Source organism: Muntiacus reevesi, chromosome 14 (genome assembly GCF_963930625.1).
Source record: "Muntiacus reevesi chromosome 14, mMunRee1.1, whole genome shotgun sequence".
Classification (NCBI taxonomy): Eukaryota; Metazoa; Chordata; class Mammalia; order Artiodactyla; family Cervidae; genus Muntiacus; species Muntiacus reevesi.
In genome coordinates, this window is record NC_089262.1 from 27,659,449 (window position 1) to 27,687,292 (window position 27,844).

Consider the following 27,844-nt stretch of genomic DNA (forward strand, 5'->3'; position numbering starts at 1 on the left):
AGAAGCAATCCTTCACAAATTTTAAATTACTTTTAACCCTTAGACATTCATAAATTAAGTGTTCGGCCTCTTTCCTTACACATAAAACATGCTATTTCTCTCCAATGCCACTTCCACTTCCCTCTCTATATGAGTTATCCATCTGCAAAACTCTCATTCTTCTCCTTATCAAATATGTATTGAGAGCTCACATATGCCAGACACTGCCAGGCATACAGTGATAAATAAAAACATGCTCTCACACAACTTTCTGGCTTGCGGGACAAGTAAACTCAAACAGTAAGTGCCAAGAAGGAGAAGAACATGGAGATTTGACTAGAGGGTTCTCCCTGCACGCAGCAGTCATGCCAGAACTGACATCTCATGCAGAGGAGGAGCTAGTAGGCAGCTGAGAGGAAGGGCTCGAAGTAGAATGGTCTCCAGGTAGAACAAACCCCATGGCAAGAGGGAGCCTAGAGGACCACGAAGCAGGCCAGGTGAAAAGGTACAGAGAAGACAAAAATGTAACATAGGGTCAGGCAGGTGGACAGGCTTGTTCTTTAGTCGCTCTCCAAAGAGCAAACAAAGAGAGTTAGAGTGGACTATAGTGATCATTCACTCAGCCTATTTGCTGAGCACAGACATGTCAGGACTGTTCAAACACCCAGGGAATCAGGGATGAAGAGAGACAAAATACCTACCCTCACGAGAGAGCACAGACGGTAAACAAGTAATATACACAGTCTGTACTGAGGAGGAGAAGGAAGGAGAAAATGGGAGGTGAGTCTCTAGACAGGAGGAGAGGAGCTAGGGATGAGGAAAAGAGTTCACTATTCAAGCAGAGTGAGCGAAAAAAGGCCTCACTGGTGATGACATGTGAGCAGAGGGGCGGGATCTGGCCATAGCATGTCCAAAGGCCCCGAGGCAAAGGCCAGCTTAGTGTCCTGCAGGAATCTCACAGAGGCTAAAGTGAAGTGTCTAGCAGAAAAAGCTAGAGATGCTAGCAGGAAGGCCGGTCATACAGAGTCTGGTAGGTAACACTATCTTTTACCCTTGAGATGAGGTATCTTCAAAAAGTTTTGCACAGAGGAGATTGTAATCTGACGTCTCTTTAAAAACAACCCCTCGAGATGATGTGCTGAACATAGACAGAGGGGTGGGGAAAGATGGACCAGTTGGGAGGCTATGGTTGTAATTTAAGGCAAAGATAAGTGCTCGCTTCGGCAGCACATATACTAAGGTAAAGATAATCATGGTCCAGACGGAGGTGGTTTAACAGTGAAGCTGGTGAAAAGTGGTCATGTTTGAGACAAACTTTTAAGGTAAAATCAACAGGCTATGCTAAAGGGTGGGAGGTGTTAGCATGAGACAGAGAAGAGTTAAGGACAACTCCAAGGTTTCTAACCTGAACAACTAGAACAGAATGGTCCTTACTGATATGGAAAACACCAAGGTTTGGGAGTAAAAATCAGTTTTGTTTTGGCCATGATAGGTTTGAGCTGCCTGATAGAAATCAATCTAGAGATCACTGTGGATCTATCTATATAACCAGGTACATCTACAGATATGGAGACATATGAATCTGGAGTTAGGGGGACAATTAAGGGCTAAAGACATGAAACAGGAAGTAATGTACAGATATACTTAGATTCATGGAGAGGAAGTCAACAGAAAAGAGACGAGGCCTGAGAATGGGGGCGCTCCAATACTGAGAGGTCAGGGTAGTAAAGAGGAACAACCAAAATGGACTAAAGATTGAATGGCCACTGTGGTCACAATAGACGTATTGTGAAGATGCCACAGGGAGCAGCACGTAACATGGCCTGTGTGGAGAAACAGTCAATTCAGCAAAGTCAGTGTAGGAAGCCATTAACCCGTAATGCAATCCAACAGGCTTGAAACCTGAGACAACGTCCCCCATGGGAGAATACAAAAATGCCCACAGGAATTGGCAAGGCCAGCTTTTCCAATAGTAACACACATCTCAGGGAGAAATCTGAACCAGCTGCCTTGCCTACTACTTTGGATACATGCAACCCTAAGATTCCTATCCTTTGCAATGTGTAGTAAATGCCACCCCCTCTAACCGGATCTCTTTGTCAGTCATGTTCCTATAACACTGTGACAGCTGTGCAGAAATTACTGTCGTGGTCCAGGTGATGGTAGAAGATCTGGGTGATAAAGATGAGGTGGCTACTCCAGCAGCAACGTGGTCAAAACTTGTGAATGATCTAGGCTGGAGGCAAGTGAACAAGCAAAGATGACTCCTAGGCTTCTGACTTGCCACACTGGATGGGTGGGTGCCCTTCAATTATTCAGATACTGGAAGAGAATCCAAATTTCAAGTTCAGTCTTGGATACATGGAGATGATGAGCAGGCAGTTGGCACTGAAGCTTAGAAATGAGATGGGATTGAAGAAATCCACTCAGAAGTCTGCCTATGGCGTGAAACTAATGTTATAAAGAATGCCTACAAAAAACTCGAGTAAGAAGAGGAAATGCCTAGGAGCGAGCTTCATGCATCCTGGAATATTCACGAGCTCTACAGAATAGAATGAGCCTGCAAAGCAGGCTGAGAAAGAGTAACTCAAGAGCCGAGAGGAAAACCAGGAATGTGAAGCATCAAAGGAGCCCATGGGAGACAGTGGTTCAAGGAGGGAGGGAGCACCTACGTCAGTGAGACATTAATGAGACGCAGTTTCTTTTAAAATCTGTATTTCACTGATTTTAGATCATCTTTGTTTTTCCAGCAGATCTGTTGGTCCTGCTGATTTCTACCAAAGCCTTCTGTGAATACAGCTCAAAAACCCCTCCATATCAGAATTTTGTCATTTGTTAACATCTTTCCAATAAGTTATCCAAAAATTCTCTAATTTCAAGAGAGCAAGGCCAATGATAAACATATTTTGGATCAAATTAGTTACGGCACTGAAGTCACTTTGGAAAGAACACAAAACTGGAGTCTCCAGCATAGTCATGCTTTTACCCTTATCCAAACTGGGGCAGGGCTCATGCCTTTCTGAGTCCTGGTTTCATTATCTGTTCAATGTTGGGGGACGGGTTGGGACACGTGTGTAGTGCCAAGAAGGGAAGCAGTACATCTGTCAATCCATACTTTCCACCTCCACAAAATTCTGGAGTTCACAGTTAATTTGTGGGAATACAGGGGTAAATGTGTATATCTAAGTCACATATTTCCAGCAGTGGCTGCTATATGGCCATAAAATGAATGACTGCTTCAAGCCATTTGCTTTAGTCTGGCCATTTCTCAGACCAACCAGATACTCTGACAGCTATGAAGTCTATTCCCTAATGACAGATACAGAACCGAGCGTTTATTGATTCCTGGATGCAGAGAAAGACACTAGATACTAGTTTATTTCTGGTAAATGCTCATATGCTCTTAAGAATTTAATATTAATTCAAAAGGAATTTCTTGTCAATCCAAAAGCAGTTAATTGTAAATGGTCATCAAACTGCTAATTTTAAACTAAATTTAAAAATAAGAGTACTCCTGATTTCTCACAAAATGATACATGGGGCTTAGCAGAAACACAATAAATATTCATTCAATGAATGAATGAAAGGATTGTATTTTGTTAAGTTTAGAAATTCTGCTGAAAAATTACATCTAAACATAGTCAAATAATCTTGTTCTCCCTAAATTCAATATCTGTGTCTCTCACATAAAGTATTTCCAGGGTTCAGAGTTGCAAAGATAACATCAAGTTCTATTCAAAGCAAAACATGCACAGAACTTGTAGAGATGCAAAGTATGAAAGACTTATTATTTACCTCAAGCACAGTGAAGAATGTCTGTACTCACAAGATGTCTTATGGTGTCTATTATTTTCTTTACCCAATAAAGTATTTGCTTTCTCAATGCCCAGTCCTAAAGGGACTTCTCAAAGGTTATTCCTTGTGCTGGGAGATCATCATCACTGACTTCCAGATAGGTTTTGTTCTCCATTCCAGTTTTATTATTGATTGGTTTCACAGAGTAAAAACCGTACGCAGCAAATAAAAAAACTCGATAAAGTTTTATAAAATAAAACAAAAGTGAGAGGAATGGGAACCATTTCACTTTGTTCATAAATCAAACCTTTTCTCTCTATGTCCCTTTCAACTCCACACGGTCCAGCCAAACTAGGCTTCTGATCTTTCATGCTGTGCCCTTGTTTCAGCAGTCCAGATGCGTGTAAAATCTTTGCATAGAAATTTCTTCCCATTAATTCCCAATGGCCAAATCCTACTCATCCTTAAAGGCTCAAACATCATAATAACCATGAAGCCTTCTAGAAACTCCACAGCTAAAAGAAATCTTACTTTTCCTAAACAGCACACTTTCCCTGTATAATATTTAACATAGTTCTCCCTTATATTTATAGCCACTTATTTATACTTTTTTATAATGTACATATATGTGTATACACACACACCTTAAACTATATATACAGATATATATACACACACACACATATACATATATGTGTATATACAGAAAGAGAATTTGTAATTGTTAACTTGCATTTTTAATTTCTTCTAGTAGTTTTTAAACTTCTTATGGACAGACTAGGCATCAAGGAATATTTGCTCCCCCCATGAAGCCTAACTCAGTGTCTTGCACTGAGTAGACAATCACTAAATAAAGGAGTATAAAATTAGCTCTCATTATATATTGTTTTTGCATACAATTTACATAATGAATGAAACAAAACCATATGATATGCTAAAGTCACAAGAACTAAGTCACCAATTACATAGGTATATATCTGGTTCTTCGAATCTTCACTTTCTATTACAGAGCAAACTTGTTGGAGGAAATGGTTTTACACAAACTCACAGTTAAGTGTCCTTCATGATGATCTGGAAAATGAATGAATAAGTACTCTGTGGCTACCAGCTGCATTATGGAGTCACCAAGGAATTCCATCCTCTGATTGTGGCCTCTGGAGGAAAAGAAAACATCAACGTAAAGAGATCAATAAGCATTTGTAGATTCAAAAAAATAAAAAATAAAATTTTAAGGTATGACTTTAAAAAGAAATGTGTTCATCTTGCTTAAAGAGCAAAACCAAATACAACTCCCCAAAGTCCCTCAACTGAGAAGAGATCTGAGTCAATATAGGTTCAGTTTCAAAGGAGAGTAAAGTGAGAACTATCTAAGGATTAAACAACTGCTGAAAGAAAGACTGGTAAATAGTACTTGGGCAGAAGCTGGGGAGAATCAATAGAAAAATAAAATACAGTTGAATCCTTGAACAACCTGGGGGTTAGAGGCAGCGACCCCCCAGGCAGTCAAAACTCCAGTTGAACTTTACAGTCAGCCCTCTGTACCATGGTTTGCACCTGCAGATTCAACCAAATGACGTCATGCAGCACTGTAGCACGTACTTACTGAAAAATATCCATGTGTAAGTGGACCCAGGTGGTTCAAACCTACGTGATTTAAGGGCTGACTGTATAGTACAGACAACAACGTTGCGCAATCTTTACACAGACAAAATACAGCAAAAAGATCCTAGAATTTTCTATGCTAAATCTTGACCTTTTCATTGAAAAATATACTCCAGTTTTCAAATCTGAATTCAAGATGAGGACTAAAAAAATCTATGACAAGATTTTTTGGCTTTTACAGTGTAAAGAAAACTGTGAATATCTAATTTGGGGGAAGAAAACCTGAGGAGTGTGTGTTAGTTGCTCAGTCATGTCCTACTCTTTGTGACCCTATGGACTGTAGCCCTCCAGGTTCCTCTGTCTACAGGATTCTCTAGGCAAGAATACTGGAGTGGACTGTCGGGGGAAGAAACCCAAAAACTGAATTAAAAAAACTTAAAAAAAAAAACACAAAGGATTCTCTAGGCAAGAATACTGGAGTGGACTGTCGGGGGAAGAAACCCAAAAACTGAATTAAAAAAACTTAAAAAAAAAAAAACACAAAAAACAGTTTTGGTTATTTTATCATTATTTCATTAGGTCATGTTCAAATCACTCACAGCAAGGACTGGAGGGCCAAATTCACCCTATGGCCTGTTTCAGTAAATCAGGTTTAATTGGGACACAGCATGTTCATTCATTTATGCTTTTCCTGTGGCTGTTTTTATGTTACTTTTGTGTTACTGATGTTATTTATGTTGCTTTTATGACAGAGTTGAATCATCAGGACTATGTCCTGTCTCTTCATAGGAAAAATTTTTACTTCCTTCATACTTATAATTCATAAAGAAATAAGATTCATGACAGTGAGACCAAAAATACTGGATTAGAGCATGTGCCCTGGTCTACACCAATGTATGGCTGCTCATCCATCTGACGATGTGACTTCCCTGAAAATATGTTTGAAACCCCAATTACTTGAAAGGGCACACAGCAAAGGTTTGGGATCGTGTGTCCAAATGGCCATGTTAGAGCTACAAGAGTATTTCTAACTCACAGGGTCAGATGGTTAAATCCCACAGTTCTCAATGTGAATGCTCTTGCCAAAAGTCGAACATGCGTAAAAATTACTCCAATTGCATCTTCAAATTCAGTAAGTTTCTGTAGAACTGGAGAAGTCTCAATAAGTTGTCGATCAGTATTTGGCTCTTGAAGCTACAAGAAGGAATAAATAAATATCACAGGCAGTTTTTCGTTACAAATGTAATTATCAATTCTAAGTGTTTTGTAAACTTCTTGTTCCCACAGGCAGAAATTTCTGAAATGCCAATAAAACATGAAAGCTTCTTTCTCATCCCTTAGAATGGCAAACAAACCTAACATTTAAAGAAGGCTCAAATAATATTTTCCAACCTTCTATCAGATTTCAAGGCCAAATACTATACACAGATAGTTCAAAATCCTAAGTATTATACTAGCTCTCCAAGGAAGAGGCAAGCTGAAGAACCCCTCCTAGGGAATATATCTATCTGTCTATCCACCCGGTAACTCAGCAGTTCATCAAACTCTTGCAGTACTTGTTAAAAGCAGAGGGCAAGGCCCTGCACCCAGAGTTTCTCACTCAGTATGACTGGAATAAGGACCAGGACCTGCCTTTCTGGTAAGTTCCCAGGTAACACAGATGCTGCAGGTATGGGGATCAGCTTTTGAGAATCACTGCATTGAATAACTTGACCGCTGTGTATCTTCAAGGGGCTAACCTATTTTGGCAAATGATCATCATTAAACTGGATTCAGCTTACATTGGAGATTATTATAATATTAATACCACTAGGCAGGTGCTCCACGTAACAATGAGCCTTTAACCACTAGCAGAGAGCAAGTATAAAACATTTGAAATGAGTATTTTTAGGAACTTTGGGTTAGCTCATATTCATAAAATACTTCTAAAATACTCTGAATTAATGTCATTTGTTACTGTGAAGCCTCTCATAAGAGAGTTCAGCCACTAGTGATGATTACTATATATATGTAATATATATATACAAAAATGTATCTGTATGAGTATATATTTACATGTATATATTTATATATGTCTCCAAGGTAAAATGGTAATAAAAGCAAAGAATAGTGAGAATTTTTAAAACAACTGGGGGAAAGAGTGTTGCCATATATAGGTCTTTTAAATTCCAAAATCTTGAATAAAGTCATTACACGCTACTAAAATTTTAATTTACAATGTTTCATGCAATTGAAGTCAAATCTCTGAATTTCTAAGATACAAATTAGGTTACAATTTAGCAATGTTAATTTAGTATTTGTTCTACTTTGTAATAAGCCCAGACCTGCTTCCATATTATCTTCCCTATAATAGCAGGCATGTAGACAAACTGGAGACAACACACTATGTCTTGAGTATCACTATTCTGGGGAAGAGAGGGGACCAAACCACAGCCACACAAGTAGCTCTTCCTGCCTTTCCAGCGATGGCAACTCCCAGTGCTTCGCCCACCTCACCCCAGACCACAGAAACACAATGCATGGCCTCGTTTTAGTATTTGTTCCAAAGTTCTCCAGTCTGATACCCTAGCTTAAAGTCATAATGCCACTGAAGGGAATCAAAGGATAAAAGCAGAAGGGGACAAAAGGCAAAGTGAAGCATCGTGAGTACCTGGAGTTACAAAGCTCACTGCAGACAGGAAGGTCACACTTACCTGGAGTGGGTGGAGAGGATAATTGAGCCAGACTTCGCGCAGGTCCTGGAAAATGGAGTGATGCCTTTAATGCTCGAGGGAGTCATTTAACACACTCTAGAGTACTAAATAAAATGCCATTATGTGAAATACTGAACTATTTCAGATGCTGACTCCATTTATTGCAAATTCGATAGTGCTGGCAAACGAATTTTTAAAAAGTGTTTTCACCATTCCAACTGCCTGTAGTGACTCTAATTAGCCTATTAAGCTGGGGAGGAAAAGAGCCACCCCCGCCCCCAGGAGTCAACGACACCTTTTTAAACTAAGTTACACATTCGCTTAACCTAATATAGTAGATTAAGCTGCTGTTTTAATTATATTTTTTAGTATACCATTCCCCAGAAATGTTCATTGGCTGTGCCTTTTGGAATTAAAACTCATCTCAAATGGTCCTTTACTTGGGCACTAATTTATTATCATTGGGTAACTTTAATATGGGAGTGGAAAACACCCCATATCTAGTTCCTTAGATTTGTGAGACCACACTTTTACTGTGGGTCACTACAAATGTATACCTGAAATAAGAGAATAAATAAAAGGATTAATTTTGTAGAAAATCCTAATATGCTATTTTATCCACTGAGATAAATCCAGAGGCATTTATAATAGACCTCCCTCAGGATTACAGTGTTTTTCCGTCCGTTTTAGACTCTAGGGAGCCTCTGACTGAATCTCCTTTCGGGCCTTGATGACTGGTTTTTGAGATAAATGACAAAATTTTTAGAAGCAAAAAAATTTTTTTTTTAATTTTTGGAGAGGAAAAGTATAGTAAAATGTTTTATGATGTGATATAGATGATGACAAAGGGAAATAAAAATACCTGATAATTTTGTACATCTTGCATATTAAAATACATCTAGGTTTTGGTTTTGCTATTTTATTTTTGCCAATTTTTTTTTAGGTTTAAATATCACACTGTTCTTTTAAAGCTTTTTAAAGAACTTCTCTTAACCAATTCAATAACCTTTCCCTGGAATTCTCTGTAGCATAAATTGCACTGAATGTCACTCCCTTCCCGCGACTTTCTCAAATTCTCTCACTTTTTCTCCCCCTGCTATACCTGAAACCGACATGCACTCAACTTCCACCAAGAGCCTGACCTACCCACTACCTGTTCCTCTGGAGTGCCTGCCGACCCCACTGCTTTAGCTGTGCCTGTTTAAATCACTTGTTCACCTCTGCTGCAGTTCTGACCTGTCATCCAAGCTACACACCCATAACTCTAAGAGCCTTAACTGGCGTCTTTTACCTCATATCCAAATGATCAAATCATCACTTTTTACCTTCAACTAGGGATGACGGTTGGAGAAGACAATGGCAACCCACTCCAGTACTCTTGCCTAGAAAATCCCATGGACGGAGGAGCCTGGTAGGCTGCAGTCAATGGGGTCGTGAAGAGTCGGACACGACTGAACAACTTCACTTTCACTTTTCACTTTCATGCATTGGACAAGGAAATGGCAACCCACTCTAGTGTTGGCCTAGAGAATCCCAGGGACGTCGGAGCTTGGTGGGCTGCCGTCTATGGGGTCGCACAGAGTCAGACAGGGCTGAAGTGACTTAGCAGGGATGTTGGTGTTAGGAAAAGCTGTAGGCTGAGGAGACAGGCTGCCCAATTCAACCCTGATTCCCTGTTGGTCAGTTTCTTCAGCTCACTTAAGCCAACCTTTCCTCAAGCGTTCGACAAAGATAATCACAGTACCTACTTCAGAGTGTTCTCTGATGCCTCGATGAGCAATGGACTCAAAGCACTGAACCCAGTGCAGCACACAGGAAATGCCAATATTTACAACAAGGACATCAACAATGATGATAAACAAGTATCTCTTCGGACCAATTTCAATCTCCAAAGCACAAAATTCTCAAGGACTTCGAGATTCATCTTTCTCCTTTCTCCTACGTCTTTTTCACTCAGAAACACCGATTCCTCCTTTGATGTCTGCTGCCACCCATCTTGGTGTAACAGCTTTAAAACCTCACAACTAGCTGGTTTTAATGGCATCCATTTCCCTGATTGCACCCTGCACTGAGATACAGCTCTGCTGCAAGCTGGTGTCAGAGAAATGGAACAGACCTTGCTAGGTTCCCAACTCTGCTTTCTGTTAGCCCAGGGACCTCGGAGAAAGCCTCTACCTTCATGCTCTTCTGGAAAATGTTCATCGATTGCTGGGACATTAGTTCATGCAGCATATTTTTATGGAACGTCTGTTAGGTATCAGCTAAGTAAGACATTGAATAAGACACTAGCTCTGTCCTCAAAGGAGCCTATTGGGGAAGAATAAGGGTAAATGAGTACAATTTAATAAACTATGACAAGTTCTATAATGGTGATGTATATGTTCCAAGTGATGAGAAGACTGTCTGGGTTGTCAGATCAAGTTTCCAAGAGGAGGGGACTCGTCAGCTAAATTCTGAAGAACATGAGGAATTCCGTAGAGCAGAGGGAAATGATCAAAAGCAGGACATAGTACATACTCAAATAAAAGGTCTCAAAGTGCACACACACAAAAGCGTAGTTCTTAATAAGAAGAACACCGAGAATTTTAGGGCAGCAAAAAACATGACACCATAATGATGGCTATCTGTCATTTTATATATATATATATGTCTGAGCCCACAGCATGTACAAAACCAAGAGTAAACTCACGTAAACTACAGACTTGGGGCGATTATGATGTGTCAATGTAGGTTCATCTATTGTACCAAATGTATCATTCTGGTTGGCGCTTTTGATAGTGGAGGAGGCTGGGCATGTGTGGGGGCAGGGAATATATGGGAAATTTCAGGACCTTCCTCTCAAATTTTTCCATAAATCTAAAAAAAACTTTTTTTTAAAGTGATTTCTAGAATGGCACAAAGAGGGAGTGGAAAGAAAGGAGACTGAAAAAGTAGGTGGGAGTCAGATTATGGGAACTATGAAACGCTCTGTTGTGTAATACAGGCTTTGGCAGGCAATAAAGAAACCAAAGATTTTAAGCCACGAAGACCATAATCGAATCTGTGCATGAAAAAGAAGACAACACTGCATGAATGATGGACTTGAGCAGTGGGGAACAACAGCTTAATTATTTCAGGTGAGAGACGACGAGAACAAATGTTGAAGCAGCAGGATGGCTGAGACCAGGGGCCGAACTGCCAGGGGTCTGTGACTGAATGAAGATGGGGAGAAAAAGCTTAAGGACAAAAGAAGATCCTGAGGTTTCCAGTTTACATCATAAACTGAGAGAAGGAGAAGTGTGTTTGGGGGCTTAGGTGACGAATTCAAACATTAAACCTGTTGCAATGAGGTGTCTGAGGAGCACCCACGTGAAGCCGCCCGAAGCCAATCTGAAAAGACACTTTTTCCAGTTTCAGGAGCTCTGGAGAAAGGCCAGGCAGGGTCAGAGAAACTGGGACTCATGTGCAAAGACCAAAGGGGGTGGGCGAGGGGCAGTGGAAGACTAAGTTTATATAGGAAAGTCTATATACAAATTGCTGTCTTTCTAAGAGGGCCATTGGATAGCTGAATGGAAACAATGGTTCTGAATGTACAAGGTAAGCTGGGTCACACAGACCTGAAAACAGAACTGGCAGAATCTGCCTGGGGCTGAAAGAGTAAAAAGCAGTCCAGGCTGATAAAGAAAGATGACTCAGAGAAAGCCAGCTTCCAAATCAACAGGACACGGTGTTTCCTCAAGGTCTTATAGAATCGGGAAAACACTGGACGACCCTCTCTCGGAGGGAGGACCTCTTTCCCACCAGGGCTGCCCTCTGACCTGCTTTGCTTTGCTGGGTCTGAGCCCTGCTCAATTTCACAAAAGAAAATACACACGAAAACTAAGCTGAAGGTCAGATGTCCCACTGGTAAGATAAGGTTCAGACTCTGCTTTTTCATTTGGTCATTTATTCAATTCATTCCTTTAACAAATATTTATTAAACACTGCACATGCCAGCGCTGAACCTGGTACTAGAAATGTAAGATAAGCCTGCTAAGTAGACAAGTGGAAGAGAAGTGGTTTAAAGAGAGAAAAGAATCTAAACAAAACTGAGGCTGTTAAGAACACTGGGTGAAAGCTGCGTATACATGAGGAAGGAACACAGGGTGGATGGGGGATAGGGGCAGGAATAACTGGAGGTGGGACAGGTTGAAGGGAGGAGGGGCTCACAGAGGCAAGACTGGAAGAGGAAATAAGGTAAGGAGGTTGCTGAAATCGCCCACAAAAGATAAAAGGCCGGAACAAAGTTATTTTAAGATTTGAGAAAAAGACTTAAAATACATCTGTTACATGTATAAATCAAGATGCAGACTTGTTTATAGGTTGTAGGACAAAATGGGGGACATGGAACACCTGTGGATAATGTTCCCATCAGGAGGAAATTCACACACATAAAATCACCACCTATCTCTATAAAAACAGGTAGAAGAAAATCAAATCCTCAGGTATGAACATCATCCAGGTCCCATTTTTCAAAACTATTGATTCTTTTTTTTTTTTTTTTAACTATCCCAAGGAATACAGTAATAACATCTGACAGCCACTTAAGTTGAAGGTTTCACAAAGGCTTAAAACACTGGCTTGCCATGTTCTTTATTGCTCCGTGAGGGCTATTTCATTCAATTATAATGACATTTCAATTTGGAATACAGAGTTGCCTCTCCCTTTAAATGTTAAATTGACTTGTTTTGGTAGAAAAAGAATCTAGTATGCTCTATTACATGCAGGATTAAAAAGGTAGCCCTGGCAATATTAATAGCTTAATACTTTAGTAACAACAAAAACTATTTTAGAATCTATCATTTTTTCTTAAACTATAATTTGCTTTTAAAAAAACTACTTCCATACTCTTTATTCATAGCTCTATCAGAAACTCCCTATGAACTGACTTTCTAAAATAAATATACATTTATCTAGTCTACATAATTTACATAAAAACAAATCATAAACAGAAAAGTCAAAAGACTATAGCTTCAACTAAGCCTGCATGGGGTAGGTACCCAATGATTACAAAATATAAAATCATAATTAATTTCAAGATACTTTAAAATAAAGCAAGGTCCTACCATATCTGTATTCATATTTAACTTACAAGTGACCATGAGAAAAGATGGGGTTTTGGGTAGAGGATAAAGTCCTAGTATAAATGTCCACAGATCTTACCATCTGTGACAGAGTTGAATAAGCTATTTTTGAAGTGCTTGAAATCTTACCATCTAGGGGAGATTTGGGGTTTTTGTTTCTCTTACATGCTCTTTAAAATACAAAGACTAATTGATATAAAATCCTCTATAATGATATGTAACTGAGAAAAATCAAATGAGTCGAAATAAATACCGGATCATTAAAGAGTAAGCGTCCAAATAACTGCTTGGCTTCCTCCAGGCTTCCCTCCAAGTAAACAGCTCCTAGATAAAAGAAGAGAACACCGAAAGGAAGGCTGCATTAATATTCAGAGAAAATTACATATCTCTATAAAAAGCAAAAAGGCAAGCCAAAACCCACTCATGGAAAAAAATCAACCAGATCAGAAGCAATTGTTTTAAAGGTAGCATTTTCCCTCTTTTAACTATGCTTTGTGTTATAAGTTAGACTGAAATACAAAATTCAATTTACCAAAATATAAACCTAATTTTGTAAGAAAAACAGGCCAACTATGATCTATCATAAAGGATATGGGTATGAACCATTACTGAGGGAACTATACACAAATACTTGACTTTATGAAAATATAGTTTCATTTTCTATATTTATAGTTTGTATTTCAGGTCACAGACAAAATATAAGTACAGATAAATTAAGGCTTCTGCCAATAAAAAAGTAGGATAACCTTTACCTTTAATTAAAAATAATTCTTAAAAAATTTTTTGAAATAATTAAGCACTGTACACATATTTACCACTAATCATAACCACTAAGTACTATAGTAACATTTTAACTGGGCATCAAATAACTCTGGAGTAGGGTGGTTCTTAAAATCATATTTTTTACACCTGTCTTTGGAAAGGCTATTTTCCATGTAAAATAGAAACTTAGTCACTGGGCTTTTGATGACTAAATACATTTATTATTTATCAATAGAGGTAGTAATAATGATAATAATTATAACAGTGATGATGATGATGATATTAGTAATAGCAGGGGTTTGAGGGACCACTTATGCCCTAGGCCCTGTGCAAAGCATTTTCACATTCTTATCTTCACCTTTAAGGCACCTCAGTAAGAGGATATTAGAAAAGATTTATAGGTTTGGGGTCCACAGTAGGTGATCTGGGGGAGGGGTAAAGGAAATGGAACTTTGCCCTGGATTTGCTGCAGTTAGGATCAGATATTAAGATTGTTACAACTCTCTGAGGTAAGTGATACTATCTCCATGTCATAGATGGGGAAACTGGGTTCAAAGAGATTCAGTAACCTGGCAAAGACACAGAACTGATAAATGATGCAAGAGGGAACTGAACTGTATGTGCCTGGCTATGGAGCTAACTGTAACATTAACTGTCAAAAATATTATGTGAAAAAAAATTACGTGTACAGAGTAGTCATTCCACATGACAAACCCTCTGAAAATAGACATATTTGTACAAAACAGACATAGCTGTGAAAAGACTGTGGATAATTATTAAATATTCTCTTGCTACCATCATCAGCATAAAACTATAATGGGAAGCTTTTATATTCATTTTCAAAGGAAGAGGGCAAAATTGATAAGGAAGTACAGACGCCTTTGAAAAATAAAATGTACTAAATCATCTACCTAAAAAAATCAAGGAATTGTCAATCCACTGTAACATTTCATTGTAAAGCATACTTGCAATCACCAGCTAATTAACTCTTCATAACTTTCCTGTACAAACAGCTAATTATATTCTGGTTATAGTAAAAAAGAAACTGAGGAAGTAAAGAGCCTGAGTGTCTGCATTAGCCGTGCTTCAAGTGAATAAACAGTAGTTGTAGAGACTCAAGTCCTGGGATTTTTAAATATGCAGTGTCTTCAAGATGTTTAAAGCAGAAAATCCTGTAAAATAGCTTTAAATTTTATTAAAAAAAAAAAATATTAGGGCCTAACCAGTAACTTATTTATGTATGTGATCCTGAATCAAATCTGGCAAGTAATCCATCCTCATATTAACTCACTTCAATTCAGTTCAGTATATACTAAGCATGTACATGACATGATACAAGAAATTCAAGAAAAGAAAGCTGCTCTGGAAGAACCACAATAACTACAGTACAAGGAGGCGGGTATCATACTGGGGACCTCACATGCTTTGGGAACAAGTAATTTTGTCCCAAGGCTTCACACTGAATTTTATGTGCTCTCCAGACATTTCAGACATGCAAGAAACTAGACTATAAAAGAGAAATTACCTATTAATGCTTCGAAACAATTAGCCATTGCATGCCGAAGGTCTGATTCTCTACAAAGGTCAGGTCCATGAGCATAAAGCATAAACCGATCCAGTTCAAGTTTCTACAAAATTCAGAATGACAAAAGTAAGAGAATATCAGCAAAATCATAACTGTTATAACTCAGCATCTCCTAGGGGGTACAGTTACAAATTAACTGGCCTTAGGCGAAAGTTTAATCTACCATTCTTTACAAGTCCATACATACGGTTCAGTGCTGACCAACTTCGCCTCTTCCCCAAGCAAGCTTCTATGAACTCTGATGATTCAAGCAGGTTCAGAATGGACCAGATCTGATCTGTCCAACTCCACGTTCAGAAAAAGCACTAGCCTCGGTTTAGAATAAGACTCTATTACAAGGCCATGCCTTTGCGTTTAGACAATATGTCTAGAGATACAAACTCAACCCGAAGTTAACCTCTTGGATTCCAAAGTTACATGGTACTATATACTTTGTACTGTATGAAAAATCAAGAGATTTTTATGTGGTGGAGTAGATGGGGACTCTCAGAAGACTTAAAAATGCCTTATTTCTATAAATCTTTTTTTTTTTCTTATTTAATAAGGATTTGGATTTGGGGAGCCATATATTTCTGTACTTCTGTCACTTTGTGAGGTTTCCACACTCATCCTTCTGAGGGCTCAGTGAGAATCTGAGCAATGGGTTGGAACTATCTTAAGGGCTCTGGGAATATTGTTTGTAATGCATTATATATTCTTTTTCTATTTGGCCTCAGACAAGTTTAGAGACAGATTTATGGCCTAATTCTGGAAACTGTATAGGACTGATGAACATATCTGGGCACAATAACTTTACCTCTGGCTTTATTTTACTGTTTACCCATATTTTCTCTTTGTTCTGAGTTTAGTCCCTACTTGTTTCTTTTCCTATTGTATCATAAAGGACAAATCAAGTCCTTTTAGAACCAGACACAGTATAAATGTTTTTTACAAAACTCTTGAGATTGAATAAATGGAAATCATAATTCGTTCCATAAAAGGAAAAGGGTATAAACATTGCATAAGCACACAATAAATCTGTTTCTATTACCATATAATTCGATTCATAACATGCCACATAATATGGAACAAATAACAAGTCAATGAACAACCTAGGACAACATGAATCTCATCAGCTCTCAGATAAAAGAGACTCAGATATGGTGTGTCTTGGTATGTGTGTTAAAAATAACCATATTCATTTACATTGAAAAAGAGACAAATAAAAACAGAGAATACATGCTATCTATTTTGGATTGCTAGGAATTCATGAGTGTATTATAAACTCAAATGAGAGTTTTGACTACCACAAATACAAGAGCAGAAAACACCTTTTTTCAAAAACTGATCCCCAAGTGCAAGAGTTTATACTAGAATATGGAAATTTTACTTGTTTCACAACTTCACTGGGAAAATCCAATTGCTTGCTATCTCTGGAGCCCTGCTTTGAGAGTAGACTGCAAGCCATTTCTATAACATAAATAACTATTCTGGAATGTTATGAATTTTCTAACTTCTCATAATCTCTATATCCTTATTTTTCATGAAGGCATTAATGGAACTGTTAAAAAGGAGAGTGATATTGCACTGTGCATGTGTTAAAATGTTCACTGTCTGGAGTGCTGACCTACAGCTTTTATTACCTTCTCAGAGTCAGCACTCTTCCTCCATCAAGTCTCTCCTCTCAAATGGTTAAGAACCACTGGTCTAGAGAGAAGGGCAAGGTTTACCACTGCCTTCTGCTGGAGCAGATGGGTGTTGAGTGCTATGGGTATGTCAGGGTTTGCGGTGGAGGAGGATTACACAGACACCCCTGAAGGGAAGAAATGGCCTGTGGCCACCCCTGTTGTAACTCATGGCTCTATACAGCACCCACTATGTCATGGAATGGCTTCCATTTTCATTTTCCACATTTTGAAAATATCGTCCCTACAATTGTTTGAAAAATAATCATGCAATTCCATTATATCTGAAACTCTAAAGAAAACAATGGCAGGGAGAGGTGGGGGAGAGTGAGTCAACAATCTACTTATGAAAGGTATTTCCAACAGACATTTACATGGGCTATCAGGAAGCATCTTGACAATTAAGTCAACTAAACATTGAAGCACTTCTGGAATTTCATTCATTATGAGCCTAAAAACCAAGTTGGTTTTTCCTGAAGGCATCACTATTTATTATCAAATGTCACTGAAGCTGGATCAAAGCCTACCACCACAGTTACGATGAGGATGTTATATAAAATACAGCAGTACACTCTTGCTAACACAAAAACCATGGGATAAAATTAACCACATATTAAAAGTAATTAATGCCTTGGCAAGATCAAATTAAGAAGTCAGTTGTAAAACTAAAACGGATTTTATCTAGTCTTTTCTACCAAATTCCAACATTTACATCAAAAATGAAGAAAAAAATAGAAATTACTTAAAAATCAAGGAAAACTCACAAACAGCTTTTACAACAGATCACTAATGTTTGGAAATTTCACAGCCACTGTTGCCCCTATTACTGAATAAACCCACAGGCCTATAAAATGTAATTGATTGATAAATGTAATTTATAAGTGGCAGCAGCAATAAAAACAACTAACTCCTACTAATTTATTCATATGTTTATGTGATGAATAGGCATTGCACCAAGCACTTCATAAACGAATCATTAAAACTCAAGTGGTAATCTCCTTAAATTCTCACAACCACCCTATGTGGTAGATGCTAACAGATCTCCATTCTACAGATGAGAAAGCTATGACTTGGCAAAGAGAATATCAATTTGTTCATGGTCCCCCTGCTGGTATCCTGAATTCCCAAACAAGCGCCAGGGTCCTATCCGTTAGGATTTATGATAACAAGACACTGCAGAGAGACAGGAAGATCAAATGAGACAACATAAGCAACAAGCCTACCATGAATCTAAATCAAGGAAAGGTTCTGTCAGTCACTCGGCAAAGTCAACGTGGCTGGCTAAACAGCCTAAAAGCAAAATCTTAATTAATAGGACTTGTGATTTGGGGGGATTCACAAAGATCTGTAAAGTATCCCCCGTGGATACAAATGGCCTGGAGTATTCTATTCAAAGCTGTAATTCTGTCTGTTAAAGTAAATTAAAAACAAATGTAATTCAGAAATATTACACAGAGGGAAAATATGAAATCTTTCATTTCTTTTGCTCTGTTCTCATGTTCCTTTTCCCCAAATGTTTCATTCTGTTCATGCACGTCTGTCAATTTTTTCCTCCTCTGTTTCCAAGACACCTCACTGCGGAGTTTATTAGCTGTTGGTGAAACTCACTAAGGTAATAGAACTAATAAGGCTGAGTCCTTAAAACCCAAACAAACGAACAAACAAAAATCCTTTCCTCATCAATAAAATATTAAACCCTTAACACACCCTAAAGGGTTACTGATTCAAAAGCAAAGCTATGCACGGACTGAGGAAGAGAATGTAGACTTCGCTGCAAATGAAGTGCAGACACTTGTACCTTGGCTAGCATGGCAAGATGCTGGTTCTGAACGATGGCGGTCCGATATGTTGCTAATCCCCCCTCTTCCAGACTGGGAAACAGATAGTACAAATGGACACTGCCAAAAAAAAGCACATAGACAAGCATGTATCACAATATTCTGTATGTGGTTCTGAGTCTAAAACAACAGACCTGACACATAACATCTGCACAGTGCCTACCAGCTGGGTTGAACTAAACTGAAGGGTCTCTGAAGGGCTGAACAGTAAGCACGGTACATCTGAACGTGCTAAAACCCAAACACCATCCACTCATCTGTTCACACTGGCTTCTGTAAAAAGAGCTCTCTGAAATATGATGACAATGAAGACCTGTACAATCACTCATCCTGCTGAGAGCAATCCTATCTAACACTTGAAACGTGAGCCTGGAGACAGAGAGCCTTGCTTGGGTTGGGTTATAGGGCCCCTGAGGAGAGCTCTGAGCAGGGCAGCCAGGTGGCACATTCGTCACAAGTCCAGGTGGGGACAGGAACAGAACCAGGAGTGGCAAAGAGAGCCAGGGCTGTGGGTCAGGGAAGTACGGGAATTAAGAAGAAGGCTGATGGAAAACCAGGCCGGACCACAAGGGTAACTGCGCTCCCCTAACTCTCAAACTAGTTCTGAAGATGCACTGTTTGTTGGGGCAGCTAAGCTAGTTTGGTCCTTTTGTGTCCAGTGAGAACACGCCGAGAAAACTGCTCCTCTGCCTCACTGTGTCCTTCGTGGGGAAAGAAATGACTGAAAGGGAATAAAAATAGCTTGAGACAGTTCCAAGAGCAACATGTGTTATCTCCCTTTAAGAGAGAAATTTTATGAGTTTTGAAAAAGTAAAATGTACTTTCCTACCTCTACCTCCAAACTAAGGATCCAAAACATTTCTGGGGAGAAAACACACAAACATACAGACACACATACACTAGACACACCCCATAAATAAAAATCTAGTTATTAAAATTCTCGTATGCTTTCCTTCCCTTGAGTTCAGAAAGAGTGAGAAAGGGATCAAAGACAAATCCCAGAAAATGAAATGACATTTTAAAATATCATCCCTTTCTTTACAAATTGAATATAAGCTCTGAAGCATCTAGACCAAGACAAGCTGATCTCTCGTGGCTGTAGCAACTTGAACATAAACTTGACAGGACAGAGACGCTAGCCTTTCATCTTGTAATCCTGCTCATTACGGCATCAGTGAGTGCAAGCTATCAGGGCAAGAGGCACAGACATGGAGCTTTTAAGCTCTACAGAGGAGACCAAAACCACTGTGTTTCAAGGCTTTATCAGGCTAATTACAAAGAAGGTAATGTATTAAGTATGTTGCCTGTAAAATGCAATTATTGGGGAACAGCAGAAAAGCCTACTTACCTGGTCAGAAATTCAACAACAGCATCACCCAGGAACTCCAACCGTTCGTTGTGATTAATCCTACAGGAGAATTAAAAGGATCTCTTAAAATAGCCCACATTTACATTTCCTCCCTCTCTTCTCAAAACCAAGGATGCTGAGGGTTAGCTCCTTGAGTAATCAAAGCACCCTAACTTACTCCTCATAATCAAGGGCTCTGATGGCCATCCTGCCAGGGGGGTGCCTAGTAGGGAAGGGAGGAGGGAGCACTGCCTCCTACTATGGGGTTCAGGCTCTCTACCCTGGTGCCTCCGTCCCCTGGGAATCAGACTTAAGGCAATGAGACATCAGTCTAACAACTGTGAATCTTTCTACACTGCTATCAGGTGGACGAGAGAAGGGAGAATGCATTCTTAGAGTAAGAAGTGGAAAATCAGCACTGGTACCATATTCTAGCTTCGCGTGGTCCAAACTCTGAATGTGACCTCATGTCTACAGTCTCTTAAAACGGGCCTAACCCACCTTTTCAGTCTGCTGTCCTCTCCCACCAAGGCACTGCTGGGTCCTTTTCCAAAACCGCCTGGCCTCTCCGAAAAGTGTGTGTGTGCATGCTAAGTTGCTTCAGTTGTGCCTGACTCTTTGCAACCCCGTGGACTATAGCCCTCCAGACTCCCCTGTCCAGGGGATTCTCCAGGCAAGAATACTGGAGTGGATTGCTGTGTCCTCCTCCAGGGAATCTTCCTGACCCAGGGATGAACTAGCGTCTCTTAGGTCTCCTGCGTTAGCAGGTGGGTTCTTCACCACTGCTATCCTCTCCCACCAATGCACTGGATCCTTTTCCAAAACTGCCTGGTCCTCTCTGAAGAGGGCACCCCCTAAAACACTCAGGGCCTCTGTGCAGGCCAAGCTCTGTGCTGCCCTGAAGCTTTCAGGTCTCCCCTGGACAGCAAGGCCCCCTGAAAACCGACTCATCCCTCGAGGTCTAGCAGAATGTGAAGTCCAGATGAATCCCTACCTGAATCCCTTATCAAAATGAGTACACTCCCTTGGTTCAGAGACTGCATTTTATTTATATCTCAGTTATTTTGAGGAAGGTTCATCTTACAAGCTGAGTTTCTCATGTCTAGTACGAGGTTGAACCCAGCAGGAAGGTGGCTCATGGAAGCCTCCTTCCACCTGCCAGTCTCTCAGTGCAGGCAGGTCACCATCTCTCTGTTTATCAGAGACGGTGACCTGATCTAACTGAGGCTTTTAAAGGCCGCTCTGGCTGCCTTTCGCAGAGATTGAGCGCAGGAAAGACAAGCAGATACTGCTGTGGTCCTGATGTGACACGATGGAGGCGCAGGCTGGAGAGGTGACTGAGCAGGGGCAGAGATGCCGTCAGATTTGGGAGACATTTGAAAGATGGAGCAGAAAAGAGGTGCTGAGAGTTGGGACTGGGAAGCTAACCAACAAGAAAAGGTTGAAGGGCAGTGCCAGGCTCTGGCTCACGTGGCTGGGTGAAAAGTGCTGCCATTCACTGCAACGGGAAGACCAAGAGGGGGAACACGTTTGGGAAGAAGCAAGAGTTGCCTTGTAGATATGCTAACTTTGAAATGTGCATAAAACATCCAAATGGAGAGATCCAGCAAAATGCTAGATATATTAACCTATTGTTCACAGGCAAGAACAAAGTTAGTAATAAATCTGTGTGTGTGTGAGTCAGTCATTTCCAACTCTTTGCGACCCCATGGATGGTAGCCTGCCAGGCTCCTCTGTCCATGGAATTCTCCAGGCAAGAATACTATAGGAGTGGTCTACACGTCAATAGGATTTCAGATGCTGAAACTGGATGGTACTAGTTTGCAGAGAATGCAGCTAGGCAAGGGGTCCCAGGACTGCGTCTAGGAAAGGGTCATGACTGTGGTCCAGCAGAAAGGAAGCCAGCACAGGGGAACTGGCAGGGTGGTGGGAGGAAAGGAGGCCAGTGTTATCCTCTAGCCAAAGAGAAGAGCATGTTTCCATTAAAGAAACGGACTCAACAAGATGAGAAGGGAGCACTGACTCATACCAGGGTGATGGCTGAAGCCACGGAAGGGCAAGCTCTGTGAAGTGGTGGAGACAAGCCAGACTGTGACTCGAGTAGGCTGGGAACTCGCCTGTTGTCTGAAGCCATGCAAAAGAAGATCCTAAAATAAGCTACTGCCTGAGAGATGATAGGAACTAAGAAAGAATACATTTTTTTAAAAGAGAGAAATTAACATTATCCTATTCTTTCCCACCAGTAAAATAAACATGCATTTTCTATGGTAAAGCCTATCATCTTCCCAACAGTTCAAAGTACAATACAGGAAAACCTAGTTAAGGTGGAAAGCAAGAAACCCTGGCCGGAGTCCAGAGTGAAGATGAACCATACTTTGGACTGTCTTATGCTTAACTGAAGAATAACAAGACAACCAGTCAAAGAATAATAGCTGCTTTGAGTCATATACTATTTTGAATTAAGTCATATTGGTATAAATTTTATTTAATTTCACTTATAAACTTTCAGGGAGACAGAACTACATCGAGAATTTTAATAACCTTGAAAGCAGACCATTATTCAGTGTGTTAAAATACAAGGTCACAGTGCTAAACAAGTTTATTCAGTAGTAAGTCTGCCATCCATTAAATAATTTGTACCCTAACCAGCATATGTTTTTTTTGTATCCTCACCGTGACTAAACTCTGGCAGTAGGCCACAAACGAAAATGGGGGTTAAATACCATTTTAGTTTATTATTATATCGGACAATTCCTAACCCAATGGTTTATCTGGAAAAATGGACAGAGTGAGTTGCTGGTCCTTGCTGTCTACAGCGGCAAGTCTTTTGTTCCTTCTTCTGTTGTTTATACTTCCTTTAATCACCCCTGTTTAAATACTAGCAAGCTCCAAGATGAGATGTTTACAGAGCAGTAAACATTCCATTTGCTTTTGAGAACTGAATCAACAGAGGCATTATGAAATTTAGATTAACTGTAGCACTTAGATAGCACATTTGGTCTGTGGAAATCAAAACACTTTATAAAACAGAACAATTTCCCTGTAATAGTAATTACCGTAAGGTGTCATCTACTCCATAGAAAACCATCTTGGGATGGGCCAAGTCCAAGGGTAACTGCTAGAGGGACGGGACGAACATTTTCTTACCTTTGTATTCCAAGCCTCAAGGGGCAACTGGTAGGGCAGAGCTAGAATGGGCCTTGCAGGTCAGCTGAAACTTCCACCCAACCCAGGAATCTCCTTCTGTCCATTGCATCTATTTGTGGCTCAGCTGGTAAAGAATCCGCCTGCAATGCGGGAGTCCTGGGTTCCTGGGTAGGCAAGATCCCCTGGAGAAGGGAAAGGCTACCCACTCCAGTATCCTGGCCTGCAGAATTCCAATGACTGTATAGACCATGGGGTCGCAAAAAGTCGGATACGACAGAGTGTCAGACATGACTGAGTGATTTTCACACTATGTAATTATAAAAAAATATTATAAGAGAGACTACAGGCATACGCCATTTGGGGCTTCCCTGATAGCTCAGTTGGTAAAGAATCCACTTGCAATGCAGGAGACCCCAGTTCAATTCCTGGGTCGGGAAGATCCGCTGGAGAAGGGAAAGGCTACAAAATCCAGTATTCTGGCCTGGAGAATTCCATGGACTGTACAGTCCATGGGGTTGCAAAGAATCGGACACGACTGAGTGACTTTCACTATTACATCTAACTGAACACTTGGGGAGAGAAGCCCTACTAGATCTCAGATCCAACTGAACCCATGGATCCCAGATTAAGCATCTATTCACATATATTCAATGCATTGTTACTGTTTTTAATGACAGATACTTAATGCATAACTGATTGAAGAAGAAAATGGCAACCCACTCCAATATTCTTGCCTGGAGAATCCCATGGACAGAGGAGCCTGGCAGCTATGGTCCACAGGGTTACAAGGAGTCAAACACAACTGAAGCAACTTAGCATGACTGAAAGGGTACTCTGCAACTACCATTTTCTGGCTGCAGCTGCTGCTAAGTCGCTTCAGTCGTGTCCGACTCTGTGCGACCCCACAGACGGCAGCCCACCAGGCTCTCCCGTCCCTGGGATTCTCCAGGCAAGAACACTGGAGTGGGTTGCCATTTCCTTCTCCAATGCATGAAAGTGAAAAGCGAAAGTGAAGTCGCTCAGTCGTGTCCGACTCTTAGCGACCCCGTGGACTGTAGCCCACCAGACTCCTCCGTCCACGGGATTTTCCAGGCAAGAGGACTGGAGAGGGGTGCCACTGCTGGCTGTGTAAATGCTAGCTGATCCCAAATCAGATTACGAGACTCACGAGCTGTTAAACTTCTGAAGGCTCTGACCATGACCTTTCCTAACGCTCATTTCCTTGTTTCTAGTCAACAAGTAAAAAACCTGGAATAAAAGTAATATCATGAATGGCCTTCTTTCCTTTAAGACTTATTTACTGAGGCCCTGCTTTTTGAAAGGCACCAATTGGAAAAGAAAAAGAATTTGAAAAAAAGAAAAGAGAGGGTAGGATCAAAGACCTTCCAAATGCTCACAGTATTAAAAAAAAGAAATCAAACTATGACACAAAATATTAATAACACCTGGGAGAACTGAAACTTGCACCATGAAAGAAATGCCGGCAGAATATGAGCACGGCTACAATGACTGCCGGCATTTAGGGAAGGGAGAGGGTACGCTCGACTGCACAGGAAGTATTTCAGTCTTACTGGTGTGCAGAAGGCCACAGGGAAGTCAGCGATGTGCCTGGAAGGGTGGCTTGGGTCAGCAGGTGCTGAGATTGTCAGGCGAGGAGGTTCAGACTTATTCAGCAGGCGATGCGATGTCACAAAAAGCCTTCAAGCAGTTTACAGCTACAAACTTGAATGGAGGCTCTAGAAATAGCAGGTAACGCCTGGAAAGGCGGTCTGGAGGGAGACCCGGCAGAAGGCGGCAACACTAACTGCATGGCAGGATGGCCAGGGATGGAAGGAGGGGCTTTCGGTGGGGCTGGGGAAGAACTCCATCAAGCTCCCCAGCCTGCCCTATTCCTCCACCTGCAGTGCTGGACACGGATGCCCAAACAACCTACTAGCCTACTGGCTGTCTTGTTCCTTTATCAAGTCTAAAATTCTGAGCAGGCTTGCCTGGGAGGAAATGTAACCACTAAGGCCTGAAACTGCATAGTGTTTGTTTCAGACATGTACAAACACTTCCAAGGAGCAGACTGCTGTGCCCCACTTTATAACAGCAAACTAAGAAACAAACAGGGGAGAGGGCACGTTGTTTCAAGGGAACTCAATTATTCAAGTGCATGGTATATAACTGCCCCATAATCCCTGAACAACCCACCAGAGCTCTCCTTGGCCCCACAGCAGTCTGGTGTGGTTGCTGTGTTTTTGACCTTCACTGAAGCGCTTAGCTGAGTCTTCCTTATATTATGCATGTTTATGGAGCTCTTACTCCACCCCAGGAGTCACACCTCTTGGTGAGCGGGGGCTATGTCTTACTTGTCTTTGAAAGAAGTGAAAACGTCAGCTGCATAGTCATGTCTAACTCTTTGTGACCCCATGGACTGTAGCACGCTGGACTCCTCTGTCCATGGAATTCTCTAGGCAAGAACACTGGAGTGGGTTGTTGTTCCCTTCTCTGGGGGATCTTCCTGGCCCAGGGATTGAACCCAGGTCTCCTGCATTGCAGGCAGATTCTTTACCATCTAAGCCATGACCACTAAGGGTGTGGTCATGCTGAGGAAGTTGGTAGGTGGCAGGCAGAAAGGAAGAAGAAAGGCTTCCCTGACCGGGAACTGAACCCGGGCCTGGCAGTGATGGCGCCAAATCCTAACTGAAAAACCTGTGAACTGCCTCAATCTCAAAAGGCACTGGACAAATGTCTGTTGAATTAAATCTGTCTGCGTTTCTTCAGTACAGCTCCCAGGGCCGAGCACAGCTGGGGCTACCACACAGCCACAGCCAAGCAGCCGCCGGACTGGCTGCCGAGGCAAGAAGGCTCTTTCTGAATAGAAAGTTGGGGTCAATTCTGTATCAGCAAAGAGATGGGACAGAAGGCAAGAGACTCTCAGCACAAGAGCCACAAAGGCCAGAACAGAAGTCAAAGGACAAGAGAGAGCATGTCCATTCTCTATCAGCGGTATCACTTTCAAAATGTAAATTCAGAAAGAACACAAGTCTCTCAGCTATCATTTCCTTTCCCAGGGTAAGAAAACATAAACCATGAGGTTGAAACAGTGCTATCAAAAAGACATAATTTATATGCCAACAGCTGTGGGTGGGGTGGATGAGGCAAAGATCACTTAAACCTGTGCTTTCATCATTGAAAAAGAATGGGTCGATGGCATGTGTAGCCCTGCTGAAGGGGGCTGCAGGGGACCCAGGGTTCCACTTATTAACATACGGAACTGGCCATCTGCAGACTTCACAGTATTGCAGGGTACAGGGAAACCAGGGCCACGCTATCCCTGAGGGTGTGATTAAGGGCTCCTCTAATTAGACAGTTCTTTTCTGATCTTAGACTCGCACGGAACACAGTAGTGAGACGTGTGATCATCTTCAAACCGGAATTTTAAAGTTTCGGCCTGCCTTTCTTTTTACCTCTTGATTGAAGGGGAAAAGACGGTTTGGTTCATGATAACCTCAAAAGAAAGCAACCTCAAGGCAAGCCTATTTGAAAAGAAAAGGGATACATGAAGAAAAAGGTAGAGTAGAGAGCTGTGCCGGCCTGACTGGGCACTCACCTGGCTGAAGAGGCCATTACCAGCCGCAGCAGTCTTTCACTTCTAACCCTGCTCTCTCCCTTTCATCCATCCAAGTCTGCTTCCTAAGAGGGACAGGTCTGACTATTCAACTTTTCAGTGCCCTGGGTTAAAAAGCAAGCCTCTCTTAAACAGTCTCCTGTATTGGCTTTCAAAACAGAAACTTCTGTGCTTCACACACACAGATAAGCCTCCTGAGAGCAACATTAGAGCCTCATCAGTCATCAGGCATGTGTTTCCATTCCGTTTCCCAGGATGTTAATGAGTTTATATAGACCCCGCCTACTTCCTTCCCAGATTCTTCAGGGGCTCAAGGCCACACAAAAGTGAAAATATTAATGTATGAAGGTAGCTTTTAAAATCAAGAAATAAGACAGGGAAAGTTAACACATAAAACTTTCCAACCCATTATATGAGGCCAGTATTATCCTAATAATGAAATCAGACAAAAACATCAAAGGGACTGCGTTCGCGCTTTCCCCTAATTAAAAAAAAAAAAAAAAAGAAAAAAACAAAGGAAAGGAAAACTACAGGCCAGAAATCCGCAGCACAGTACCAGCAGACTAAATTCTACCTAAACACACCGTATAGGAAGGATTATACAACATGATCAAGTGTAATGTATCCCAGGAAGGCAAGGTTGGTTTAACACCCTCAAATCAATTAATGTAATACACAATGTGAATAAAATAAATTTTAAAAAAGCATGATTATCT

The 27,844-nt window shown here is 40.8% G+C and overlaps 1 protein-coding gene across 4 annotated transcripts in view; it reads right to left on the bottom strand.

The window, feature by feature from the left end:
• Window positions 1-27,844, bottom strand: part of DROSHA (drosha ribonuclease III) — a 120,561-nt gene that overhangs the window by 17,773 nt on the left and 74,944 nt on the right. For all 4 annotated transcript variants that reach the window (XM_065905457.1, XM_065905456.1, XM_065905453.1 and 1 more), the window contains 7 exons: window positions 20,369-20,428; window positions 18,981-19,080; window positions 15,459-15,561; window positions 13,425-13,495; window positions 8,070-8,114; window positions 6,413-6,570; window positions 4,823-4,928 (listed from right to left, as the gene is read on the bottom strand). In XM_065905457.1, the coding sequence (XP_065761529.1) occupies window positions 4,823-4,928; window positions 6,413-6,570; window positions 8,070-8,114; window positions 13,425-13,495; window positions 15,459-15,561; window positions 18,981-19,080; window positions 20,369-20,428 (643 nt within the window). The remainder of the gene's footprint in view (window positions 1-4,822; window positions 4,929-6,412; window positions 6,571-8,069; window positions 8,115-13,424; window positions 13,496-15,458; window positions 15,562-18,980; window positions 19,081-20,368; window positions 20,429-27,844) is intronic.